We start from the raw sequence: 22,435 nt of genomic DNA, 5'->3' as shown, positions 1-22,435 counted from the left end.
CTGCCCACCCGCCCCGCGGCCCCAGGCACCTGGCAGCTTCAGCCACTTGGGCACCTTGCCCAGGCTCCTCCTTGCAGGCTGGGCTGTGCCTGGGGTGGGCTCCGGGGGGCCCAGCGCCCCCTCCTCAGCAGTCAGCTTGGACACGAGGGGCGCAGTGTCAGGGGCTGGCAATGGAGGTGGGGACCCAGCGGCCCGGGACATGCACCTGGGGGTGAGAGGCCAAAGTGCAGCATGGGGGCACCACTGCTCAGGAGCTCCCCCTGCCCCACCCATACTTACCTGGCCACCAGCACATCAGCGGCAGACGGGGACACAGTGTATTCCAGCAGCCTGGGCTCCAGGTAGAGACCTGAACAGAAGCCAAGCCCACCCCCAGCCTCAAAGGAGGGGACCCAGCCGCCATCCACCAGCCGTCCCTGGGAAGGGTGTGGCCAGGCAGGTGGCTGTGCCAGCACACAGCTGCCAGGGAGGTGGCACTGAGAGCTGCAGATCTCCCTCCCACATGCGCATGCGTCCGCAGGACGAACGCCATCCAGGCCAGCTTGCTCTGGGCACCGGACAAGCCAAAGGCAGGGCCCAGCGAGGGGCTGGGGTGGTCTCTGCAGAGCCGGGGCCCCACTCACCTGTGGGCTCCTCTGCTCCAAAGTGCACGAGGGCAGCAGGGAAGAGGTTCGCCTGCAGGGAAGGCAGGGGCATCAGGGGGCCAGGTGGGCACCACGGGCAGAGCATTGTGCTCCCGGGGTGGCAGCCCTGGGGCAGGGCCCGTCTGTGCAGCCCCCACGAACCCCCCCAGCACCCCGCCTCCCCTGCTCCACCCCCACTGCACCCTCAGACCACAGGGACCCTCCATGGGACAGCCCCAGCACCAGCTGGAGAAGGAAGTTCTCGTACTATGTGAATTCTAGCATTTTGCCCGTCCCACCCGACTGCCCGAGGACACAGCCTCATGCTCCCTGGGCCTCTAACCCACCAGACCCAGCCGTGTGGTCAGTGGGTCGGCAGACACAGAGGACTGGATGGGTGGGGCCTGGGGACAGGGACAGTGGGTGGCAAGTGGCCTCCTCACATCCCTTCGCCCAATGTGGACCAAAGAACAGGGGTTGAGGGGCTGTGGCGATGCACACAGACCCGCTGGGACACCAGGGTGCTGTGGGGGACTCTGTTCCAGCCCAGGCCCCTGTGCCAAGCTGCCTGGGCGTCCCCGGTGAGAGGTGCTGCGTGGAGGGCCTGTCACCGCTGGGGAAGCCCACACTCCGGTTCCACGTCAGCGCTCGGGTCTCAGCTGGGCAGGGAAGAGCTGTCTGCTGGCCAAGGTCCTCCCGGAATGGTGGGTGCCACATGCAGGGTCCCCACACCCAGCCTGGGGGTCCTCACTGGGCCTCCCCTGATCCCCACCCACCCAAAGGGGTGAGCAGGGCTTCTGCTCGGGGACTGGCCCCACTTTGAGAGCACCAGAGTGGGGTGAGGACAGGTCACTTGCACCCTGACACACCCCAGCGGGGCCATGGACGTGGCGTCGTTCCAGGGCTGCAGGCTGAGGCCCTGAGAGCCCCCTGCTCACCAGCCTCTACCCCCGAGAGAGGTGAGGGGCCAGGCCGGCGGGGCCTGGCTGTGCCCAGAAACCAACCGCTGGCCCAAGGCAGCAGCAGGTGCTGGCTGCCTTGGAGGAGGAGCCGCAGCTGCCGGCATTCTCTCCCTGCCGGCTCCAGCCTCAGAGGGCCACAGGCTTGCCGGAGTAGGGTGGGCTTCGGGGGGATGTTAAAAGATTAATAAGAGGAAGCTTCAAAGGCCAGCAAGCCTAAGAACGCTGAGACCTCCGCATCCAGCCAGCAGCCAAGGACACCAACAAGGGCCACGAATGCTTTGAAAACCCAATGGTGACACCCAGGATCACAGCCCTGTGGGAAGGGGGGGCCTGTGGGGTGCACAGGAGCATCCCTGGTGCCCCTGGAGAGGCTCTGGAAGCTGGGGAGCCAGGACAGGGGAGGGGACGGTGCCGGAACCTTCCTCAGCCAGACCCTGTGCAGTCTCAGCCACCCTTCCAGCACAAGAGCGCGAGTTCCGTTTCACAGGACCTGGCGGGACTCACGCAGGCGCAGTCTGACTCTCTCCGGCACTTCTCTGAAGCCACGGGCACCTCCTGGAGGCCACTGCTGGGTGAGGCCTGGCCGGCTCCCGCCTGCGCCCACCACCACTGGCCGGGGCTCCCTCAGAAGCCACTGGGGCAGCACTGCCGCTCATCACGACACCCCAGGCCAGGCCCTCCGGGGCAGTGTAGAGGGGGCAGGCAGGACGCCAGGAGGGGGGCACCTGGGTGGACGGAGCTGACCCCGCTCCACCCCTTGGCTGGCCCATCCCAGTTGCCACGCTGGAGCCACCACCACCACCCAGAGCAGGCCCTGTCCCCATCAGCACTACCTCAAGAAGTCTCCGGCCTGCTCTTGCCTGGCTCCCGCTGACGGGCGCAGCAAGGCCTGAGCACCTGGCACCCAGCGCTGGCGCAGCCCCCGGCACCTGCCACCCTGCCCTGACTCCCAGCACAGCCTGAGGGCCTGGAGCCTGCCCCTCCCCAGCCGCTAGGACCCGAGTCCGGCCCCTCTGTGCTGCCAGCCTCTTGTGCACCCCTGGCGTTGCCAGGAAAAGCTTCAAAAAGGAGGCCTGTGACAACGTCCCCACTCCCACTGCGGGAGCTGACACCGCGCCCAGCCCACCAGCACTCTCCTGCCTCCCCTCCCCCGGGCTGGGCTCCCCTCCAGGTAACATCTCCAGCAGGAAGGGACCTGGGAGAGCAGCCAGGACAGGATCCTCCGGCCCATCACTGAGACACCCGGACAGAAAACGATCGGGTGTCCCTCCAGAGTGGGCAAGGTGGGGGCTGCCACAGGCCAGCTGAGCAGGACAGCAGGACTGTCCCGCCTTCTGCACCAGCATGTGGCAGGACTGACCACGTTCCAGAAGGCTGGAGGCACAGGCAGGCCTGGTGGGCAGAGGCAAGATCGGAGCCTGCAGTGGAAGCCCTGCCCTGATTCCTCACCTGCTGAGGGTCCCTCGGTCCCTCAGGGAACCAGGCAGCACAAAAGAACTGTCTCGGGGGAGGGGTGCCCGCAGCAGCCCCAGAGCCTTAAGAATGGGGCTGTAGGAGTGGGGGCTTATCCCCTAAGATCCATGTTGAAGCCCAGACACAAAGATCTCAGGACATGACTCCCTGAAACAGGGTCTTTAAAGAGGTGACTGAGGTAAAATGGGGTCACTAGGGTGGGCCCTGATCCACCACGACTGGCGTCTTCATGGGAAGAGATCGGGACAGACATGCAGAGGGACGACAGGGCAGGACCCAGGGAGAAGGCGGCTACGAGCCAAGGCGACGCCTCGGCGGGAGCCAAGCTGCCCACACCCCGACTGCGGACTCAGGTCTCTGGGATTGCGGCCCTTTGTTCTGGCAACGCCAGCAGACTTAGGTCCCCTTGGGGTACAGCCGGGTGGGGACGGTGACAATGGGATGGTGTGCTGGCAGCAGGGCCTCCTTCAGCAGAGTCGGGGGCCCAGACTGGGAGCCGGACACATCCTGGGAAGGAAGCCTGGGGATGGCTCCTTGTGCCGAAAAGCTAAGAATCTCATCCAGCCCGGCGGGTCCCTGGGGAGGGCGCATCCACCCACCCCGCGGCCCACAGGAACTGCCCCACCCCCTCAGCTCCCACCCGAGGGCCCTTCATCCCAGGACCACATGGCCTGGCCACCGTCTCAGGGCTTCCTCTGTCCCAGAGCTGCCCCCCCCACTCCAGACCTGGGGAGGGCGACGCCCGGCCCTGGAGCCAGGTAAGGGCGTGGGCAGCCTCCCGCCTGCCACCTGCCGGCCAGCCCCAGTCAAGCCAGCCCCACCCCCACCCCTTGCTCTGCTCTGGACTTGGGGACAGTGAACCCAGCAGGGCCCATCTAGAGACTGCAGGGCCTGAGGAAGGACCCCTCCTACCAGGGGGAAGTGCTCCAGGCTCCTTGGGGCAGCACCATTTGAACCAGACCCTGCCTCCCTGGGTACCTGCCAGAATCCTCTGCCACCGGCTTGTGTCTCTGGAGTCCCAACAGAATGAGAGACAAATGGCCAGACAGGTGACCTCACGAACCCCAGGAAGGAGGGGTGCCCGGCTCAGCCCACCAGCCACAAGCCACTCTGTCGCACGCCCCGCACGCCCCGGGGCTGAGCACCAACCCCGCCGCCCCCAGCACAGAGGAGGGTGGAAGAGACCTGGCCAAGCACTTCACGCCACGCTCCAGACCATGGGGACATGGCAGGGGCCAGAGAGGGGAGGCAGCACAACAGAGGTGGCGGAGCTGACCCACCGGTGCCAGGACCCACACAGAGCCAGGACCGGCGAGACCTCAGAACGTCAGGGGCTGCGCACGAGGGTCGGGGACGGAGAGGCCGGGGCCACTGCCGGCCACGAGAGCAGGGAGCTGATGCCACTGATCTCTGTCCCCCCTACCAGGCCTGGATCCCCACGCGGGACTGACAAAGCTCGTGTGAGGACGTCCCTGGAGAGCACTGAGGACGCCAGGTTGGGTGGCACCACCCCAGAGTGGGCTCAGGCCCAGAAAGTGGGGGGCCTTGCTCCAGCGGCTGCTCCCCTTTTCCCAACCTGTCCTCACCCTTGACCTGCCCCCTGGCCTCCCAGAAAACCCGCACACTCTGGGCCAGGGCTGCAAGGGGCCGCTGGGCTGCTACCCTCCCACCCACCGTGCTGTCCCCCTTGGAAGCAGGGCCGGCCCCCGGGCAGCCACGGCACAGCCCTGGTGCAGCCCTGCCAGAGACAGAAAGCTGGCGCTTCTGTGCCGCCGTCAGCTCACCCGCCAGGGCGGCAGGTTTCCTTCCCTCAGCCATGCCAGCTCTCTGATCAGGGGCAGGCAGGGACGTCACCAGGGACGCCACCCTGCAAGGCCCTGTGGCTCGGCCCGGCTGACGGATGACAGGAGAGGGCAACTGGTGGGCAGTGTCACCAGGAATCAGGGGTGTGGGCGGAAGACGGCCCCCAGGGCTCTGCGGGGGCCTCCTAATGGAGGGGGTGGGCCGGGGGCCCAGTGCTCCTCCATCCCAAAGCATCTTCCAAATTCAATGTTTATCGACTGGCTGGCCAGTGAGGGAAGGCGGGACAGAGAGGGAGGAGAGACGCCCAGCGCCTCTGGGGCCTTCAGGGCAAGCTCGGGGCTGAGGGCACCGGGTCTGCCCCTCCCCAGGCCCCGCCGCTGCGGGGCACCCCCGCCGTCCCTGGCGGGCCTCCCGCGCCTGCAGACTCCGGCCCCATCTCACCCGTCACCCTCACCCAGACCACAGGACGGGCCTGCCAGCCACTTGAAAAGGGGCCACCTCTGTTGTTAATTAAAGCATCTGAGAGACTTTGAAGAGGAAACCATTAGGCGGCCAGAGGGGCTGGGGAGGCCCAGGCTGCTCCCCCAGAACTGAGGGGACAGGACAGTCATTCCTCCTGGGCCTGGAAGGCAGCCTGGAGGCCCAGACCCAGCGCCTGCCACCTCCCCTCACCCCTGGGAAGGGGCGCCAGGGGCCGCGGCAGGGGTAGAGCAGCGGGGAGGGCGCCCACGGCGTTGCGCAGGAGGCCAGCTGGGCCCAGGAGGAAGGGGCAGCGAACCAGGCCGGCCGCCTCCCCTCGGGGCCCTTCCCCCACCCATGCCCTGCGAGCGGCCGGCGCTACCCTCAGCCCAGCAGCCCAGGGGCCAAGACCTCTGGGCGCCCCAGCTCAGACAGCGGGCCAGCCAGGCCCGTCCCCACCCCGGGGGCCAGGCAGGAAGCAGAGGAGGCTGGAAAGCCCTGTCAGAAACAACTTCAGAGGCGCTCTGCTCCCCCTTAGTCCACCAGCTCTAAAAGGCCGTATTATCCGCCAGGCGTGGCTGCCAGGGCGCTCCTTCCCGACCGCAGGCCTCGCCCTCCCGGTACCTGAAAGAGGGTCAGCGTGTGGTCGTCCAGCACGGTCTTTGGAGGGGCGATGACTGCAGAGAGAAGCGTCCCATGTCAGGAAGCACGCGCTGCCCCCCCAGGGAAGACAGGCCACGGCCCGACCACCTCTACTCCCGCCGCACAAACCCCAGCGAGGGGCTCACGGGCAGCCAGGCAGACCCACCCGCAGGGACCCCGCCTGCACGGCTCCCACGCAGCCTGACTGCCCACGGGCTTGGCACCTGCCCCTCACCACCCAGATGCGCCAAGGGACCCCGCAGGGACCCTGGGGGAGAAGGTCCCGACAGGGGTGCCGTGGCCCCAAGTGGTCGGACGAGCCAGCCACACACTCCACAGTGTCCCCAGAAAGCCGCCTCGAGCCCCACTGGGGGTGGGAGCTGGGTCGAGGCTGGAGCCCACGGGGCTGTCTCTACGCCACCCGACCAGCCGCAGGGGCACAGAAGGAAGAACTCACACAGGTGAAACGGCAGCTCGGGGTTCCCCAGGTGGCTTCTCACAAAGTCTCGCAAATCCCCCACTGCGGAGGAGGAAAAGCAGCGTTTGGCGGGAAGGACGACACAGACCCGCTGCCCAGACGCCTCGGACGCTGCCCCCACACTCTGGGGCCCCAGCCAAGCCCCAGGTGGGATCTCAACCCTGCTTCTGTCACGACACCACCACGCAGGCCGCCCACCCAGCCCCGAGCCCAGCCAGGCTGGGGCGTCTCCACCAGGCCTCCCGCCCCACCCACTGCCCCAGCCTGAGGGGTCCTGCAGGAGGCCCCCCGGAGACCTGGGAGCCGCCTGCCACCCCGCAGCAAGGAGCCCACTCTGGACGCGGCAGCTGCTGGGTGTGGGGGCCCTGGCCCCTTCCTCCGGGTGCCCCTCTGCCCCACACGCCAGTGAGCAGGGCACAAAAGCACCAAGGACCACGGCTCCCGGGAGCTGGGACTGAGCACCCGGGTGAGCACAGCCCCAGCTGGCACTCAGCAAGCCCAGACCCCTGTGTGTCCCACGCAGACGACGGCAGCCCACAGCGGCCTGGTCTCCTGGAGCCTGAAGACCAGGCGGCCACAGCTCCAGGCCCAGAGGGAAAACTGCGTGGCCCAGCCGGGCTGCTCACCTGTCTCGCTGGGGCGGAAGAAGCCCTGCAGGATGTAGCGGTCAGGGAACAGGACCCTCAGAGCCACCTAGGTGGGGACAAGCGGGGTGGTCAGCAGTGACAGCCGGGCCAGTGGGCACCAGGACTGGGGCAGGCAGACGCGCTGGCCGCACCCTGACCCCACCAGAGCTGCGGCCTCAACTCCCTGTGCCGCAGGCTGTGCCCAAGGACAGTCGAGTGCCCACGGCCTGCCTTCTAGAACCACGCTCATGCTGGTTTTCAGATTTGCCGTTTAAAGTTTTCATGGTAAAACCTGAATCGGACCAGCTGGCTAAAGAGCGACCTCGCGCAGAGGCTGGGGCAGCGCATGAGCCACCACCAGTGACTGTGGGCTGCATGTCCCCAGGTGGGAGCCTTGGCGGTGCTGCGCAGCCCCCTGCACACCTTTGGGTAGCGCTCCAGCTTCTCCTTCATCTGCGCCTCCCGGAAGGCCTTGGTCATCAAGGGGGCTTCTTCCAGGCGCTTCCTGCGGTGGGGAGGGATGGAAGGACAGGTCTCTCTGCACACAGGCCCCACAGCCAGCTCTCCCCGCAGGGCAGGAAGGGAAGCCCCCGACCTGGGCCACACCCTCACGGTGCTGCCGAGGGCCTGTGGACCCAGAGGAGAGCAGGCTGCGGCCATGGGCACCCCCAACGGGGCAAGTGGCCAGAGGGGCTGGGCAGGGCACCCACCGCTCACTCTTGAGCTGGGCCAAGCGTCTCCTCACGTCGTCCACTGTCACCTCGAAGAACTCGTCGGGCAGCTCTGCCGGCCAGGCCTGGAGCAGCTCCTCCAGGTCAGGGTGGCACACCACGGGCTCCCGGTCCACAGGCTCCTGGTCCTCGGGCTAGGGGCAGAGGGCGCAGCTGGGGCAAGCTGCACGGCAGGCTCTAGGCTCTGCAGGAGGGTCCCCAGCTGGAGGGTCACACAGATGCAGGCGCCAAGCTCATGGTCTCCCCCGCACGCGGCCAGGGCCAGGTCTCAAGGGTGGCCGGGAAAGCAGGCTGGGACCCCTCCCCTGCCCATGGCAACAGGATGCCGACACCATGCTTGCCCACAGGGCATGTGGCCCCTGAAGTCAGGCTCAGGCCACGTTAGGGGCTCTTTGGGGTGTGGGGGTGACAGCCACCAAATTAGAGTGTCGGCAAAAACCCCATCCTGGCCACCCCCGCTGCCCCCGCTGCCCTCTGGACTGCAGCCCCGCAGCCAGGCCCACTGCACGCCTCTGGCCCCCTGGGGAGCAAGCCGCCTCCCCTCTGCCCCCTCTGCCCCCGGGGACAGAGGGACAGGGTCACTCCCAATTGCCATCAACAGCCACAAAGATTACAAGGCAGGGCCTGCGCTGCTCGCGGTGCGGCGGGTGGGACTCCGGGGTGCTGAGGCCACCGCGGAGCCAGGCCTGACCGAGGCGCCCGGCTGAGCCAACAGGGTCCACATGGGGCCCGTCCTTCCTCACACAAAACCACCCAGAGCTGTGGGGGGAGCCAGCCCTGTTTCCTCCCCACTGCCCCACCAGCCCTGCCCCCACCAGGACCCCACCTCCTGCTCCTGACACCTGGGGACAGCTCCAGGCAGTGGGAACAGCCTGCTCTGTTCTGTCCCTTCTGCAGCCTCCCAGTCAGCTGGCCAGGCCACCGGCCCTGCACAGCATTCGGGGACCAGCACATCACACACCTGTGCCAGGGCTCGGCCAGGCCGCACCTGCCAGACACACGCCTCTCCCTGGTGTCCCCAAGGCTGCCTCTAGCCACACCTGACACCCTGAGTGTCCACTGCGCACACGGCTCTAGCCAGGGAGCCCCTCTGACCTCGGTCAGCGTCATGACACCGTGGCCAGGGAGGGTGGCTGAGGCCCAGGCAGCAGGGCCCACAGGTGGCTGACCAAGGCCCCCCGGGGCTGCCCCTTCAAAGCCACAACCATCCTGCAGCGGCCGAGAGCAGTCTGCGCCAGAGCTTTTTATAACATGATGCCCGGCGCCAGGCTGCCCCCCACAGCCCAGCGCCTGCATTCCAGAGGGCCGCGAGCGCCTGGGCTCCCAGCGAGGGGCGGGCAGGACGCGGACTCGCCCTGGGCCAGGAGCCGCTGTGGCCACCAGTGCCCAGGCCGGGCAGCGGCAGGTTGGGGTCCTGACGCAGACGCGGTCATGGCGCTTGGGCACAAGCCCCGAGTCAAGCAGCAGGGTCTCCCTGTGGCCTGTTCCAGACCCCGCCCTGGAGGAGCCAGCCCTGGGCACAAGAGTCGCCTGAAAATCTGCTTGAGTCTCTGCAGCAGGAGAAGCGCAGTTGCTCGCATGGCACTGAGCCTGGCAGCCCAGACAGGGGTCCCCCTGTCCCCCGACACGACCCTGGGCAGAGGCCAGAGGCCAGAAAAGCCCCCAGGAGACAAGGCCACTCTGGGCTCTCCCAGGCCCTTCCTGGGCACAGCCTGGGGCTCACCCGGAGGACAGCGTGTCGCTGGCATGTCCACACCCTGGGCGGTGCTGGTGAGCCCTGGACCTACATCCACACCCAGGCCCCTCCCAGGACAGGGGCGCAGGGACAGCAGGTGTCAGCCTCATGCCACCCAGGGGCTACTGAGTTTCAGGTGAAAAATAAAACTGACAAAACACCTCACTGTTCTGATCCACCCCAGATTCCCACCCTCTTCCAATGTCTCCGTTCTAGTCAGGACACCTCTGCTGTCACACACAGCCCAAGAGCCCAGGGTCCCCGAGGGGCTGGAGTGGCAGAAGACAGGGGACAGCAGCCTCGCCGAGCCGGGGCCAGACCACTGGAGTCTCTGAGAGCAGATGACCATGGCTGGGCCGGTAGGAAATGTCACCCTGCTGCCAAGTGACAGAGGGCAGTGTGGGGAACCGACACCCCAGTCCGCTCATCGTGGAGCCTCCCCAGGACTGTGTCTCCATCGCAGAGAAGTGGGGCTGCGAGGCCAGGCCAGCCCTGCTCACGGGACGCTTCGCCGGCTGGTCACCCTCGCTTGCTGTTCTGTCGGCAGCAATGGTGCCCACGCGGTTCCGTCCCCGGTGGACTTACATGGGACGGAGGCGGGGGAGGAGACGCCGTGGCAGGTGAGCACGGACCACTGGGGCAGCCAGACCCAGCTGACGCCGGGGAAGCCCAGGGGCCTCCAGGACGTCCGTCACCCAGAGACGCGCCTCCTCCCGGGTGCTGGGAGAACAGAAAGGGGCTGGCTCTGCAGAAGTGACGTGAGCACAGTGGGACGTGAGCACGATGGGACGACCGAGGCCGACGCAGGAGCAAGGGCAGGTGAGGACAGACACGGCAGCCCCCTGCTGTTTCCTCTGCCCCTAGTCCTTTGCTTTGCAAGATTTCACTGCACAGGAAGGTCGGCAGACACAGCAGCGAACACCCCGCGCAGAGAGTGAACACCTGGTCAGGTCTGCCCTGCCCCCGTTGGGGCGCAAACGTGCCCGACACGTGCCCATGGCCTCCTGGGGGCACCGCCTCCCCCGAGGGCGCAACAGCATCTGCTGGGCACCAGCCTCGTCCTGTCCACGGCACACAGTATCGCACGGACACTGGAACTGTCCCTGTTGTCCCCAAGCCACTGGACAGTTCTCCTCTCGAGCGCTTGTCTCCCTGGGCCCTCGGCTGCCTTCCTGTTCCCTGGCGGGGCCAGTGTCCCCAGGACGTCCCACCACCCTGTCTGGCTCACCCACTCCCTGTGCCGAGGTCCAGGGAGGAAGACTGCTAGGCGCTGCCCTGTTGTCCCTTCGAACACTCCCCACTGGACACCGCCCTGAGCCAGGCCAGCCAAGGCACGAGGCCCACAGCTAAGGCAGAGGGCCAGGCGTGCCCACCTGGGCCAGAGCTCAGCAGGCCCCCAGCTGCACGGGAGGTGTCCCTGGACTCCTCAAGCCCCAGGAAGCCCCTGAGCTCAGGCCCAGTGCTTGGGCTGACCCAACCTGCCCGACTTGGTGGCTGAGACCCAGGACAGAGCCTTCCAGAAGCCCAGGTGGGCGTGTGTCTCAGGTGGGGCCTCACCTACGCTCACAAGACCTGCCATCCACTGGGCACACGGGCACGACAGCGAGAGAGAACTGGCCCTTTCCAGCTCCCAGAGCCTAAATCAGGGCCCTGGCCCCATGCGCCCAAGGAGCGTTTTATGTGACCTGGCAGCCCCAGCAGGCCCTGCCTCTCCACTTGGCCACACTGGTGGCCCAGCCAGCTCTGCCCCAGAAGGGCCAGTGGCATCCCGGAGCACTCGCCGCCCCCAGGACTCCTGCCACTTCCGAAAACCTCCCAATCTCAGGACTCGCTGTCTCCCGCAGAGGCAAGGGCTCCCTCACCTGTGGGTGTGTCTGACTGGCCAGCGAGGGCCGGGTGCAGGCCCAGGCCCCCGAATGTCTCCCAGAGCCAACCGACCCCCCGGTGAGGAACATGGAGGAGCTGGGCGAGGACCTGGGCGAGGGGCTGGGCACAGGAGCCTCCCCGGCTGCTGACGGGCTCCACGGCCCGACCCCGAAGCCGCTCTGGAGGCTGCCATGGAGCCCCGCGGTCGGGGGCACCTCCACCAAGAACCGGACGTCACCAGGCCTGTCCTGGTCCCCCTCACAGACTCGACGTCCCAGATCCTCCAGGGACAGCTCCCAGTCCCTTTCCTCTGGCAAGAGCCAAGGGCGCGGTTCTCGGGCCCAGCACAGGGGGATGCTCCCCTAGTGGCGCCTGTGGAGCTGCCCGGATCCTCAAAATGAGTCCACGGCAGGGGATGTTCAGACTGCCCCGTGGCAGATGAGGAAACTGAGGCACCATGAGGGGAAGGGTTGCCGGCAGCGCCATTGCCCCCAGCTGTGGAAGACCCTGCCTTGGAGAAGGGCCTCTCACTCCAGCCCCGGCTTCCTTCCCACAAACGCAGGACCCTGGCAAAGGCTCCCAGGTCCCGGCTGCCAGGGAGGGCCGGGGGGCCCAAGAGGACATGCAGAAAGCGGTACAGGAGGTGGCGGCTAGAGGACACCAGCAGGCGCCAGGCAGGGTGGAGGGCGGTGGCCTCAGCAGTCTGCAAACTCCACGCCGCTCTACCCTGGCCAGCGTGGAGCAGGCCACCGCGCAAGGCACCGGAAGGGACCCAGGCCCCCAGAGGGGGGTAGGAGCGCGACAGTGGCCGAGGCAGGCCCGGGGGCAGCAGCCACCGGTGGGGGCTGCCACATCCAAGGGGCAGGGGCCGGGGTGGGGGCAGCGGTGGCCACATGGAAGGCGCGTCGTGTCAGAAGTGGCCTCTCTGCCTGCCGAGGTTACCTTTTCTTGACAGTAATTTTCCAGGATGGGGATAACACACGGAGAAAAAATGTGAAAACCATTCAGCGGTGACCTCAGCCTCAGACTGCCCAGCTTTTCCGTGCGGGTTTTGCTTCCTCCGCCCTTGCTCCCTCTCAGCCTGTCCCCCGACGATGGTTTTAGTGAGGGAATGTCAAGCGTGTCCCTTGAGGCGCTGAGCCTCGGTGAATCACTATGCAGGGACGCGGGCCAAACCTCCCGGGTTACTCACAGAGCCTCGGCCGCCCTCGGAGGGAGGCGCCGGAGCACGTGGACACCATCAAAGGCGCTGGCGGCACAGCGGGGAGAGGCCGCCAGCGCTGGGGCTCTGCAGAGGGACAGCTCCCACTCGTGCGGACAGCAGGACTGCAGACCCCACGCCCAGAGCTGCTGCTCAAAGGCCACCTCGGGGCATGTCCCTTCACCCTCCTGCCAGCACCAAGGCCTCAGGCCTCGAGTCTCACTCGGGGGAGACAGCACCGCGCCTGGGCCCGGGCACACCCGCCAGCGAGGGGCCACACCGCCAGGGAGGAGGCCTGAGCAGGGACGCCGAGCTGAAGAGGCCTCCCGTCCGCACCTTCGACTGCAAGACGCGGAGCTCCCCACGCCCGGCCCCAGCCCAGGCCGCGCTGGCCTTGGACACCCTGGGATCTGCTGGCAGCTAGGCCAGGACCTGAGAGTCCCCCATGCAGCCACTGTACCTCTGCAGGCCGGACTCAAAATGGTCAACTCGGAGCCCCATCCCGACGGCCTGGACACACACTCCCTCGGTCCCAGGCACAGGCACAGGTGATGGGCAGAGGGCACCCTGGCACAGCAGCTCCTGACAACCACGTGTCCCCAAGAAGCGCTGTCCACCCCAGGACTTAGAGAAGCAGAGCGACACCACCCAGGGCCACTCCTGCCCCTCCCGGCCTACACAGCCACCCCCGCACACGCCTGCCGTAAGTTACAAGTGACGGTGTGAGAAACTCAGCCCAGCGGACAGCAGCGCGACTGCGTGAGCAGGTCACAGGGATACCGCGAGCGGTGGGGGGGGGGGGGCCCTCGCGCACACCGAGGGGAACTTACTGATGCAGAACGGCGTTTACAGGGCTGGACCATGTACGTGGTCAGTGCTCACAGAGATGCCATGAAAAGGTCGGGAGGCTTCACATCAAAACGTGAACAGTGGTCCAGATGGGGCACTGAGAAAGCAGGATTTTTGTTTTCCTTTTGGCCTCTCTGAATTGTTCAACTTCTCTACCACAAATACAAACTACTTACATCACAAAGAAGCAAGCTAAGTTTTCTCCAGAGGTAAAGAACAGAGCTGCCAGACACTGGGCTGCAGTAGCCACCTGTGCAGCGGCGGGGGCGTCCCAGGGGACAAAGCACACGCACACCCCTAGAAGCAATGACGCACATCCACGCGGGTGTGGCCTGCGGCCTCCCCACCCAACAGGCCTGGCCGAGCCTCGACAGCGCTGGCCCGGAGCCCAGGAGAGCTGTACACTGGGGCCGGCAGCCCCCAGGCGGCAGTCCCTGGAGCCATCCACACAGAGTGCACCGGGGGCCCACGTGGGATGGGGCCAGCCCAGGTGGGTGAGCAGAGTCCTCGCTCTGCAGGGTGCCCCACATGCCTTGTTCTCCACCACAGCTCTCTCGCAGGGTCCCCCCCTGTTTGCGCTGAGACACGAGCGCCTGCCGGTGCCCCCCCCCCCCCAGCCAGCTGCCGTGGACACTCCAGCCTGCGCCTACCAGGACAGCTGGGCCCAGCTGTGCGTGTGCCCGGGGTGTCCACAAGCACCCACCAGGTACAGTGAGGACCACACCCAACCCAGCCACTGGGCCAGTACGTGGGGGTGACACAGCCAAGAGCCCCCAGCCCAGGGAGGAGGGGGCGGGGCTGCCAAGGGCTCCCCAACCACATGGCACTGGACTCCAGCCCCTCTGAGCATGCCTGCTGCCCAGGACAGCACAACTGCCTGCTGGGTGTGCGGGTCCTCAGTGGGGACAGCAGCACCAAGCTGGGCACAACACCCAGTTCACGCCCAGCCCCATGCTGACCTTGGCCCCACAGGCCCTCGGACAGGCTCCTCCCAGCCCCATGGGTCCTGAACCAGCTGCCAGTCCCGGGGAGCATGGGGTGAGGCCAGGGGTGCAGGCGCTGAGGAAACTCTGCCGTCTCCAGGAGCGAGGTCACCCCAAGGGGGGAGGGGCCAGCAGGAGGCAGCCACTGGCCCCAGGCGGACCTGGGGGCTTTGATCAGGGGCAGCTCTCGTGCCAGCTGCTGGGGGATGGGGGGGGCAGGGGCGTGGGGGGTCGTCTGCTGGGATCGGCCTCCTGGGCCGTGGAGGGACTTCAAAGGACAGGGCCAGGGGGCGCCGGGCAGCCCCAGACTCTCCCAGCGCCCGGTTCTGATCGCCAGTAAAACTACCTTCTAATAATTAACGTTTGACATCAAAGGCAGGAACCGCCTGGGTCTGTGAACCATCCCGGGCCTCCGCTGAGGACCTGCCTATATTTTATCCTGTCTCTTTCTTCTGACTCTTTATTTAAATCCAAAAACCACACACAGGCAAAACATTAATGGGAAACTTGGAAACTCATTTTGATTACTAAAGAGTACTTTGAAGTTCCCCAAAAAAGTTCTGTTTTGTTCCCTTACCCCTCCCCCCAGGGCTGCAAAGGGATGGCCGGCGGGAGGCGCAGCCCGCGGAGCTCCATGATCCCTCAGCTGCCGCCCAGATCAAAGGCCGGGTGGGGCCCAGCCGAGGCACAGCCCCCCTCGCCCGCCGGCAGGACCGGCCCCAGCACGGCACACCATGCAGCCCTCGGCACACCATGCAGCCCTCGGTGCTCCCAGACACACCGCCAGGACCAGCCAGGTCACGCAGGGAGGAGGAGACAGCCACCCTCGTCCCTCACACCGAGGGGTCCCCAGCAAGAGTGGCCCAGAAGGCGTCAGGCCCAGGTACCAGCTTGCCCCAGACCCGCCCCTGACTCTGGGCAGAGGCGCCTGGCCCCGCACATGGCATCAGGACCGCGACCATCCCTACCTGCGCACTTGCTACTGGCGTCCCCTGACTGGGGGTGGTGACAGTCCTGCAGTGGCGAGTCTACATGCCCGGCGGTTTGCTGGACACACCCTGAATGTCCAGCACTCACCCCCGCGAGCCGCCCTACAGTCCCGGGAGCCCGCCGGATGAGGGGCCCGTCTGGGGTCTCTGACCTCCCTCTGTCCAGAGGGGACCTGCAGCGAGGCTCCTCAGCACAGCTGCCTTTGCCACCAGCGGAAGACCCGCTCCCAGGCAGGGGCTACGAGACCCCCACATCAAGGCCCAGCGCCTTGGCTGGGACGGCGGTGGTGCGGGGAGGGCGTGGGGCCCTTGCCAAGGCCTCTGCTCACCCAGCAGTGACTGCCGCTGCCCCAGCACCAGACACAAAAACCACGGTGCAAGCGGGAAAAGACAAGACCTTTACAAAGGTAGAAAAGTCAAAAAATAAAAATGCCTTTTATAGAGAGAATTAGCTGGCTGTGAAACTGAGTTCCACAGGTGTGAAAATGACCAAACGGGAAAGGTCACTCTTACCCCCAAAATAAAAACCAGGTGTGGTGGTGGCACCTGCAGTCCCAGCTTCTGGGGGGCCGAGGCGGGACGATCCCTTGAGCCCAGGAGCTCGAGGCTGCTGTGAGATGTGATCTCGCCATGGAGATGCTGCCTGGGTGACGGAATGAGACTTTGGTCCAAAAATAAACTAACTAATAAATAGTAAAGTGAATAAACAAGCCAGACACCATCAAACATTCTCAATGTCATCAGGAAACAAGGGGGAGGACATCGACCAGGACCACACACGGCTTCCCAGACCCTCCCCGGTCTGTGAGGGTTCACGTCCACCCTGCCCTGGGCCTCAGCTGGCGGCTGGGCCTGCCCTCAGGGACACCTGGGCCTGGGAACACCCTCCTCCCATCTCCACTGAGGGCTACCCAAGGGCCCCCCAGTCTGCCTCTTTCAGCACAAAGTCCACGGATGCCGCGGCCACCTGATTCTGCAGAGCTCTGGCGGGGCAGTCACCTAGGGGCCAGGGAGCCCCCCTGACAAGCAGTACCCCCAGCGGAGGGGCAAGGCCCAGGGCAATGACAGACCCCAGCAGAGGGTCAGCCACGAGTCCAGGCGGTGTTCGCAGGGGTCAGCCCTGGACACCTGCAGGTGCCTCCCCGAGGAGCCAGGGCCGGGCTGCGATGGCGGGCGGTCCGGACGACCCCCCTAAGAAGGCACCGTCTCTGCTACAAACAGCTTCCAGTGCACGAAAGGACGGACCTGCCAAACTCCTTCCTTCACGGCTCGAGCACGGTCTTGAGTCCGAGACGGATGAGGACAGAGTAGGAAAGACACGAAGGCAGATGCGCAAGTCCAGAGGGAAACAGACATTCTCTCAGTTGATGCAGAAAAGGCTACAAAGGTCAACACCTACTTATGATTTTTAAGTCTAAGAAAATTAGAAACAGTAACTTCCTTAGCTCAAGAGAGGCTTTTTTACAGCACCTGCTGTCCTGCAGAGAACCTACGGACTGTTCCTCTAAGAGCAAGACGAGGACACCCACTAAGACTGCAGCCAGTCAACCAACGCCCGAGACCCAGTTGCTGCAACACAGCACGAAAGAGACGAGAGAAGGACAGAACTCAGGAAAGAAGGAAAACGCGAGACCCCAACAGAAGCCACAGCAGACACCTGGAGCTGCAAGGAGCCGTCGGTCAACCTGGCGCAGGAGCCACGGTGCTGCCCACAGCGTCCAGACACTGATCGTCGGGGCCTGGGAAATCGCCCGGCAGGCCACACAAGGACGTTATGGGGGGACGGTAATAAGACGTTCTATTAAAAGACATAAAAGGCTGAGTAAGTAGAAAGACACATTAGGTCTGTGGAGGAACAACACAACAGTGTCAAGGCTCTAATTCTCTCCAAAGTCCTCTGTCAATTCAAGGTAATTCCGTGAAACTTCCAGCAGTAATTTCTGAGGAACCTGGCAAACACCCTCAGTTCATTAGAGAGAATACGTCTGTGGACGGACATGCCGTTTCTGGTGACGTTTCGGGCTCCCGCGGCCCTTCCCACGAAACCCGGCGCGGAGAAGGTGCTGCCAGGAGAGAGGTCAGCAGGGTCCCTGCTTCAGGCCATGGACGAAGGTGACTGCCCCCCACCCGAGCCAAGAGCCGAAGGCCACGGGGTGAAAGACAAATCCATAAAGTGAATAAAATGCCGGAAGATATTGCCTTGCCCATGGGGTGAGGAAGGATCCAAGATCCCAAAAGCACAAACCGGAAGAACAAAAGTGTGACGGATCAGACCAGCGGACTTCAGGCTTCCTGTTTAAGGAAGGGCACCGCCCTCCTGCCACAGCCGTAGCACCCGGGACACACGAGGACTCTCGCAAAGCAACCAACAGCAAAGTGGACGAAGAGCACCGGGCGCAGGACAGTGGAGCTCACGTGGCCAACAGGGCTGCGGAGAGGTGCCCGATCTCTTCAGCCATCAGACAAAGTACAAGAAAATGCAAACCCGTCACACGGGCAAAATTAGAAACCAGACAACGGCCAACAGGCCAAAGCGCCAGGGAACATGGCTTTTCTGCAGACTGGTACAGTGCAAGGCTACCTCCTTCCGGTGACGAGTCACCCTCCAGCTGCCTATGGGTGTCACCGTCTCCTTGGCAGTCCTGACTCCCCGATGCCCACCCCAGTAGCCAGGAGCCGCTTCACCCTGAGCTGTCCAGGCTTCGGCATCTGGCTTCCCACCCGGTGGACCCGCCCTGGTCCAGCCTCACTCAACCCTCCACGTCACTTCCCTCAGGAATCCGCTGGTGGCTCTGCGCCACTTGGGAGCACTCTGCAGCGGTGGCGTCCTCCTCACCAGAGACCCTCTTGCGCACCTGAGCATGACGGGGAGCTGTGCGCTGTGGCCCAGGGAGGGAGGGGGAGGGGAGGATGCGGCTGGCGACGCGGCTGTACAGAATGACCCAGGCTGGCCCCACAGAGGGCACCGAGGACCACGACACCGTCTCTCCACTGGTGTCCGTGACGCCAGGGGAGTGGAACACGCAGCGCCCGCCGCTCTGGCCTGCACACGTGCTGACCTGGAGTAACGCGCAGCCTGGCAGCAGGGGCGCCAGAAGCCAGGACTCACCATCCTGCTGAGGGAACCACCTGGCAAGACCCCGGAGCACAGGGTATGTCCTGGGGAAACCTGAGCCCAGGGCTTCGCTCCGACCAGGCAGACTGGGCCGTGTGAGTGTTTCTGAAGCAGCTGAGACAGGGAGGCGCCCCTGAGCTGAACCCCAGCGACGCCTTTCGGTGAGGACACCAACCGCACCATGATTCCTAAAGCAGCCAGTGGGAGCTTTGGAAACTCAATGGGAGAGAGTCCCAGAGACACTCCGGAAGGGAACTACGCTGACCACAGCCCCTCTCGGGAGCCCTGCTGTGCTGTGGCTGCCAGAGGACAGCAGATGGCCTTCAGGGACTGACGGCCACCAGACAGCAGAGGGAAGGTGGCAGGAAGTGCTGATGTGACACGGAGAGCCCCCTGGGCACACACAGTGGCTCCTGGAGATGCCCCACCCAAGTGGGGGGTGGTCCTTGCTCATGGGGTGCCACACCCTGACCCGCCACCAGCCCCCTCAGCATGATCCAAGACATGGGGCCTTTCCACCCCTGGGGTCAGTGCCAGGGGCATCACGCAGCAGCAGAAGGATAGGACACAGGCACGGAGGGGCCGAGGGTGACAACTCCAGGCCCAGGGGCTGAGATGGAGCCAGAAGAAAATGCGTTGCTCTGCGAAACATCAAACTGTGTGCTCACGATGGGCACGTCGTGCGCAGTGAGTTAGACCTCGGTACAGCTGAGCATGAAACCAAGGACAACGTGCCGAACGTCATTCCAGACCAGCAGCTTGTTGACTCTGCGTTCACAGCCACTGGGGGAAACTGCTTTCTCCTCCCAGCCAAGCCAAACCGTAGCCAGCAGGAATTTCCACACGAAGAAATCCCTACCAGATGAGCCAAACGTCCTGCCTACTTAGCTTTTGCACACACACAATGATCCTCCCGACCAGTAAGCAAATCTGTCTTCTATGATCATAGCTCACTGCAGCCTTGAACTCCTGACCTCCAGCGATCCTCCCACCTCGGCCTCCCAAAGTGCTGGGGTTACGGGTGTCAGCCACTGAGCCTGTTTAGGGCAATATTAAAATTATTTTTCATGCCCCACACAGCTAGCTAGCAACAGGAGAAAGACAGCAAGCTGTGGGGATGCTTGGCTTGAGATTGAATGTTTAGCATGGAACGATCAATGCCCAATGCCAAATTGTCCAACTTCCTCAAGCACTGAGTTAGACAGTCGATATCTCTGACATTGCACTTTGCCACTTCTTGTTTTATGCTTATTGTGAAGATGCATCCTCAGTCTTTCAAACTCACGTTTTGGCTTGTGATTATCTTTTAAATTTTTTTAGAGAAATTTTTGTGAAACCACGTATAAATCAAAATTTCGTGTTATTTTTGAACATGAGTTCTATCGTGGAAGCAATGCAGCACAGACAGCTTGAAATATCAATGAAGTGTTTGGGAAGGATGTGGCTAATGAACGCACAGTACATCGATGGTTTGAGAAGTTCCATTTTGCTGATTTTAATCTTGAAAATGAGCCACGTGGGCAACCTGAGACCACGGTGGAAAATGAGCTGAAATCTGTAGTGGAATCGAATCCATCTCAACCTACATGTGAATTAGCAGCAAGGTTTAACGTTACTATTTCAACAATATTGGACCATATGAAACAAATTGGCAAGGTAGAGAAGCTGGATAGATGGGTTCCGCATGAATGAAACGACCGTCAGAAGAGAAATCAGGCCGGGCGCAGTGGCTCATGCCTGTAATCCTAGCACTCTGGGAGGCCGAGGCGGGTGGATCGCTCAAGGTCAGGAGTTCGAGACCAGTCTGAGCAAGAGTGAGACCCCGTCTCTACTGAAAATAGAAAGAAATTATCTGGCCAACTAAAATATATATAGAAAAAATTAGCCAGGCATGGTGGCTCAAGCCTGTAGTCCCAGCTACTCGGGAGGCTGAGGCAGTAGGATTGCTTAAGCCCAGGAGTTTGAGGTTGCTGTGAGCTAGGCTGACACCATGGCACTCACTCTAGTCCGGGCAACAAAGCAAGACTCTGTCTCAAAAAAAAAAAAAAAAAAAAGAAGTGCAATCATCTCAAAGTTTGCCTTTCTTTGCTGTCACAACATAAAAGGGAACCATTTCTACACTGTATTGTTACATGTGATGAAAAATGGATTCTTTTTGACAATTGCAAGAGTGCGGCACAATGGTTGGATAAAGATGAAGTGCCGAAACACGGTCTAAAACCAAATATTCATCAAAAAAGGCTACTGGTGTCTGCTTGGAGGTCCAGCGCTGGTATCATCCACCGCAAACAGCTTCGTGAAACCTGGTCAGTCGATTATAGCGGGTGTCTACTGCAGCCAACTGGACAGAACGATAAGGATGCTTGCACTGAAGTAGCAAGACTGGTCAATAGAGACAGGCCAGTCCTCTTGTAAGACAACACTCAACCACATGTCGCACAAACAACGCTGCTCAAATTACAGAGGCTGGACTTGGAAACTCTCTGTCATCCACCGTATTCACCAGACCTTGTACCAACTGACTACCACTTCTTCCAGGCTTTGGACCACTTCTTGCAAGGAAAAATGTTAAATTCTCAACAAGCTGTTAAAAACACCTTTTGTGATTTCATCACCACTCGCTCTCCAGGCTTCTTCGCTGCTGGCGTAAACAAGCTACCATTAAGATGGCAAAACTGTGTGGATAGCTTAGGCGCACGCTTTAACTGTACTGCTTCTCGTTTGAGATATAATAAACTACACTTTGACTCAAAATCAGACATTTCATATTTAATGACCTAATATCTTCTCCACGTCAAGGGTCTGAGGAAAACCTCCAGACCAGGCAGGAAAAGCGACGGCCCCAAGTCACCATGTGGGGACAGAGGTGGCTTAAAAAAATACCCATGAGGCCAGCAGGCATGTGCAGTGGTGGCATCTGTAGTCCCAGCTACTTGGGAGGCCAAAGTGGGAGGATCGCCTGAGCCCAGGAGCTGGAGGCTGCAGTGAGCTGTGATGACGCCACGGCACTCTAGCACAGGGCGACAGAGCGAGACCCTGTCTCAAAAAAAAGAAAACACCCGCATGGACAAGGAGTGACACACAGGAACATTCCAGGAGGCAGAGACGCTGCCTTTCTCCGCTGTGGGGTGGCTATGTGCGCATACGTGTTTGTCCAAAACCATCAAACTGTGTATCTAAAATGGTGCCTCAATAAAGATGGTTCAAAACAAAATAAATCAGTTCCCCAAGAAGATGACAGGGAGCCCAGCGACCCTGCCGTGGCCCAAGGCTGACAGGCCACCATCGCTCAGGCCACCACGCTGCTGCTGCCAGTCAGACGCAGCACAACCCCAAGGCCCAGGGCCTGGCACCCCCTTACCGGCTCGGGCTCCTGCTGGGGTTCCTGGCCGGGCTTGGACTTCTTCGGCTTGGAGGGGCCTCCAGGGCTGGAAAGGGACTTGGGCAGTTTGGCCAGAGGCGCCGGCAGAGACCTCGTGGACCCGGAAGGGCCCCCCAGTCGCTGACCCCCACCGGAGAAAGGAATAAAGGGGGCAGGCGCGGACGCCTTCCCACTCTGCTCCGCCTCAGTGTCCGCTGCCTTTGGGCCCAGCCCATCCACGTGGCTGGTCCCCGAGAAGCCCACGTTGTCTGGACAGCCCGGGTCGACCCTGCCGGGCTCCCCTGAGTTCAACGGAAGCAGAGGACTGCCAGCCGCCCGCTCAGCCGACGCGGAGGAGGTCGGGCTTCCGGGGGCCTTGCTCCTGGCCGCCCCGGGCTCCTGCTTGCCTGCGGGGTCACAGCACTTCGTGGCAAACCTGAGCCCAGAGAGAGTAACACGTCTTGTGGCCTCGTCCTCTGGGAACGCCTCACTCACCCTCCCTGAATCCACTGCACCTCGGGCAGGAGACCGAACCTCTC

The 22,435-nt window shown here is 63.2% G+C and overlaps 1 protein-coding gene across 1 annotated transcript in view; it reads right to left on the bottom strand.

Moving 5' to 3' along the window:
• ASPSCR1 (ASPSCR1 tether for SLC2A4, UBX domain containing) overlaps window positions 1-22,435 on the bottom strand; it is a 38,854-nt gene that overhangs the window by 161 nt on the left and 16,258 nt on the right. The window contains exons 7-15 of the mRNA XM_069483013.1: window positions 21,897-22,332; window positions 7,777-7,931; window positions 7,490-7,571; window positions 7,067-7,133; window positions 6,420-6,482; window positions 5,945-5,997; window positions 624-675; window positions 280-349; window positions 30-205 (exon numbers count right to left, since the gene is read on the bottom strand). Coding sequence (XP_069339114.1) covers window positions 30-205; window positions 280-349; window positions 624-675; window positions 5,945-5,997; window positions 6,420-6,482; window positions 7,067-7,133; window positions 7,490-7,571; window positions 7,777-7,931; window positions 21,897-22,332 — 1,154 coding nt within the window. The remainder of the gene's footprint in view (window positions 1-29; window positions 206-279; window positions 350-623; window positions 676-5,944; window positions 5,998-6,419; window positions 6,483-7,066; window positions 7,134-7,489; window positions 7,572-7,776; window positions 7,932-21,896; window positions 22,333-22,435) is intronic.

Source organism: Eulemur rufifrons, chromosome 9 (genome assembly GCF_041146395.1).
Source record: "Eulemur rufifrons isolate Redbay chromosome 9, OSU_ERuf_1, whole genome shotgun sequence".
Classification (NCBI taxonomy): Eukaryota; Metazoa; Chordata; class Mammalia; order Primates; family Lemuridae; genus Eulemur; species Eulemur rufifrons.
Note: the sequence above shows the minus strand (reverse complement) of the source record. Positions and strands in the feature narration are given on the sequence as shown.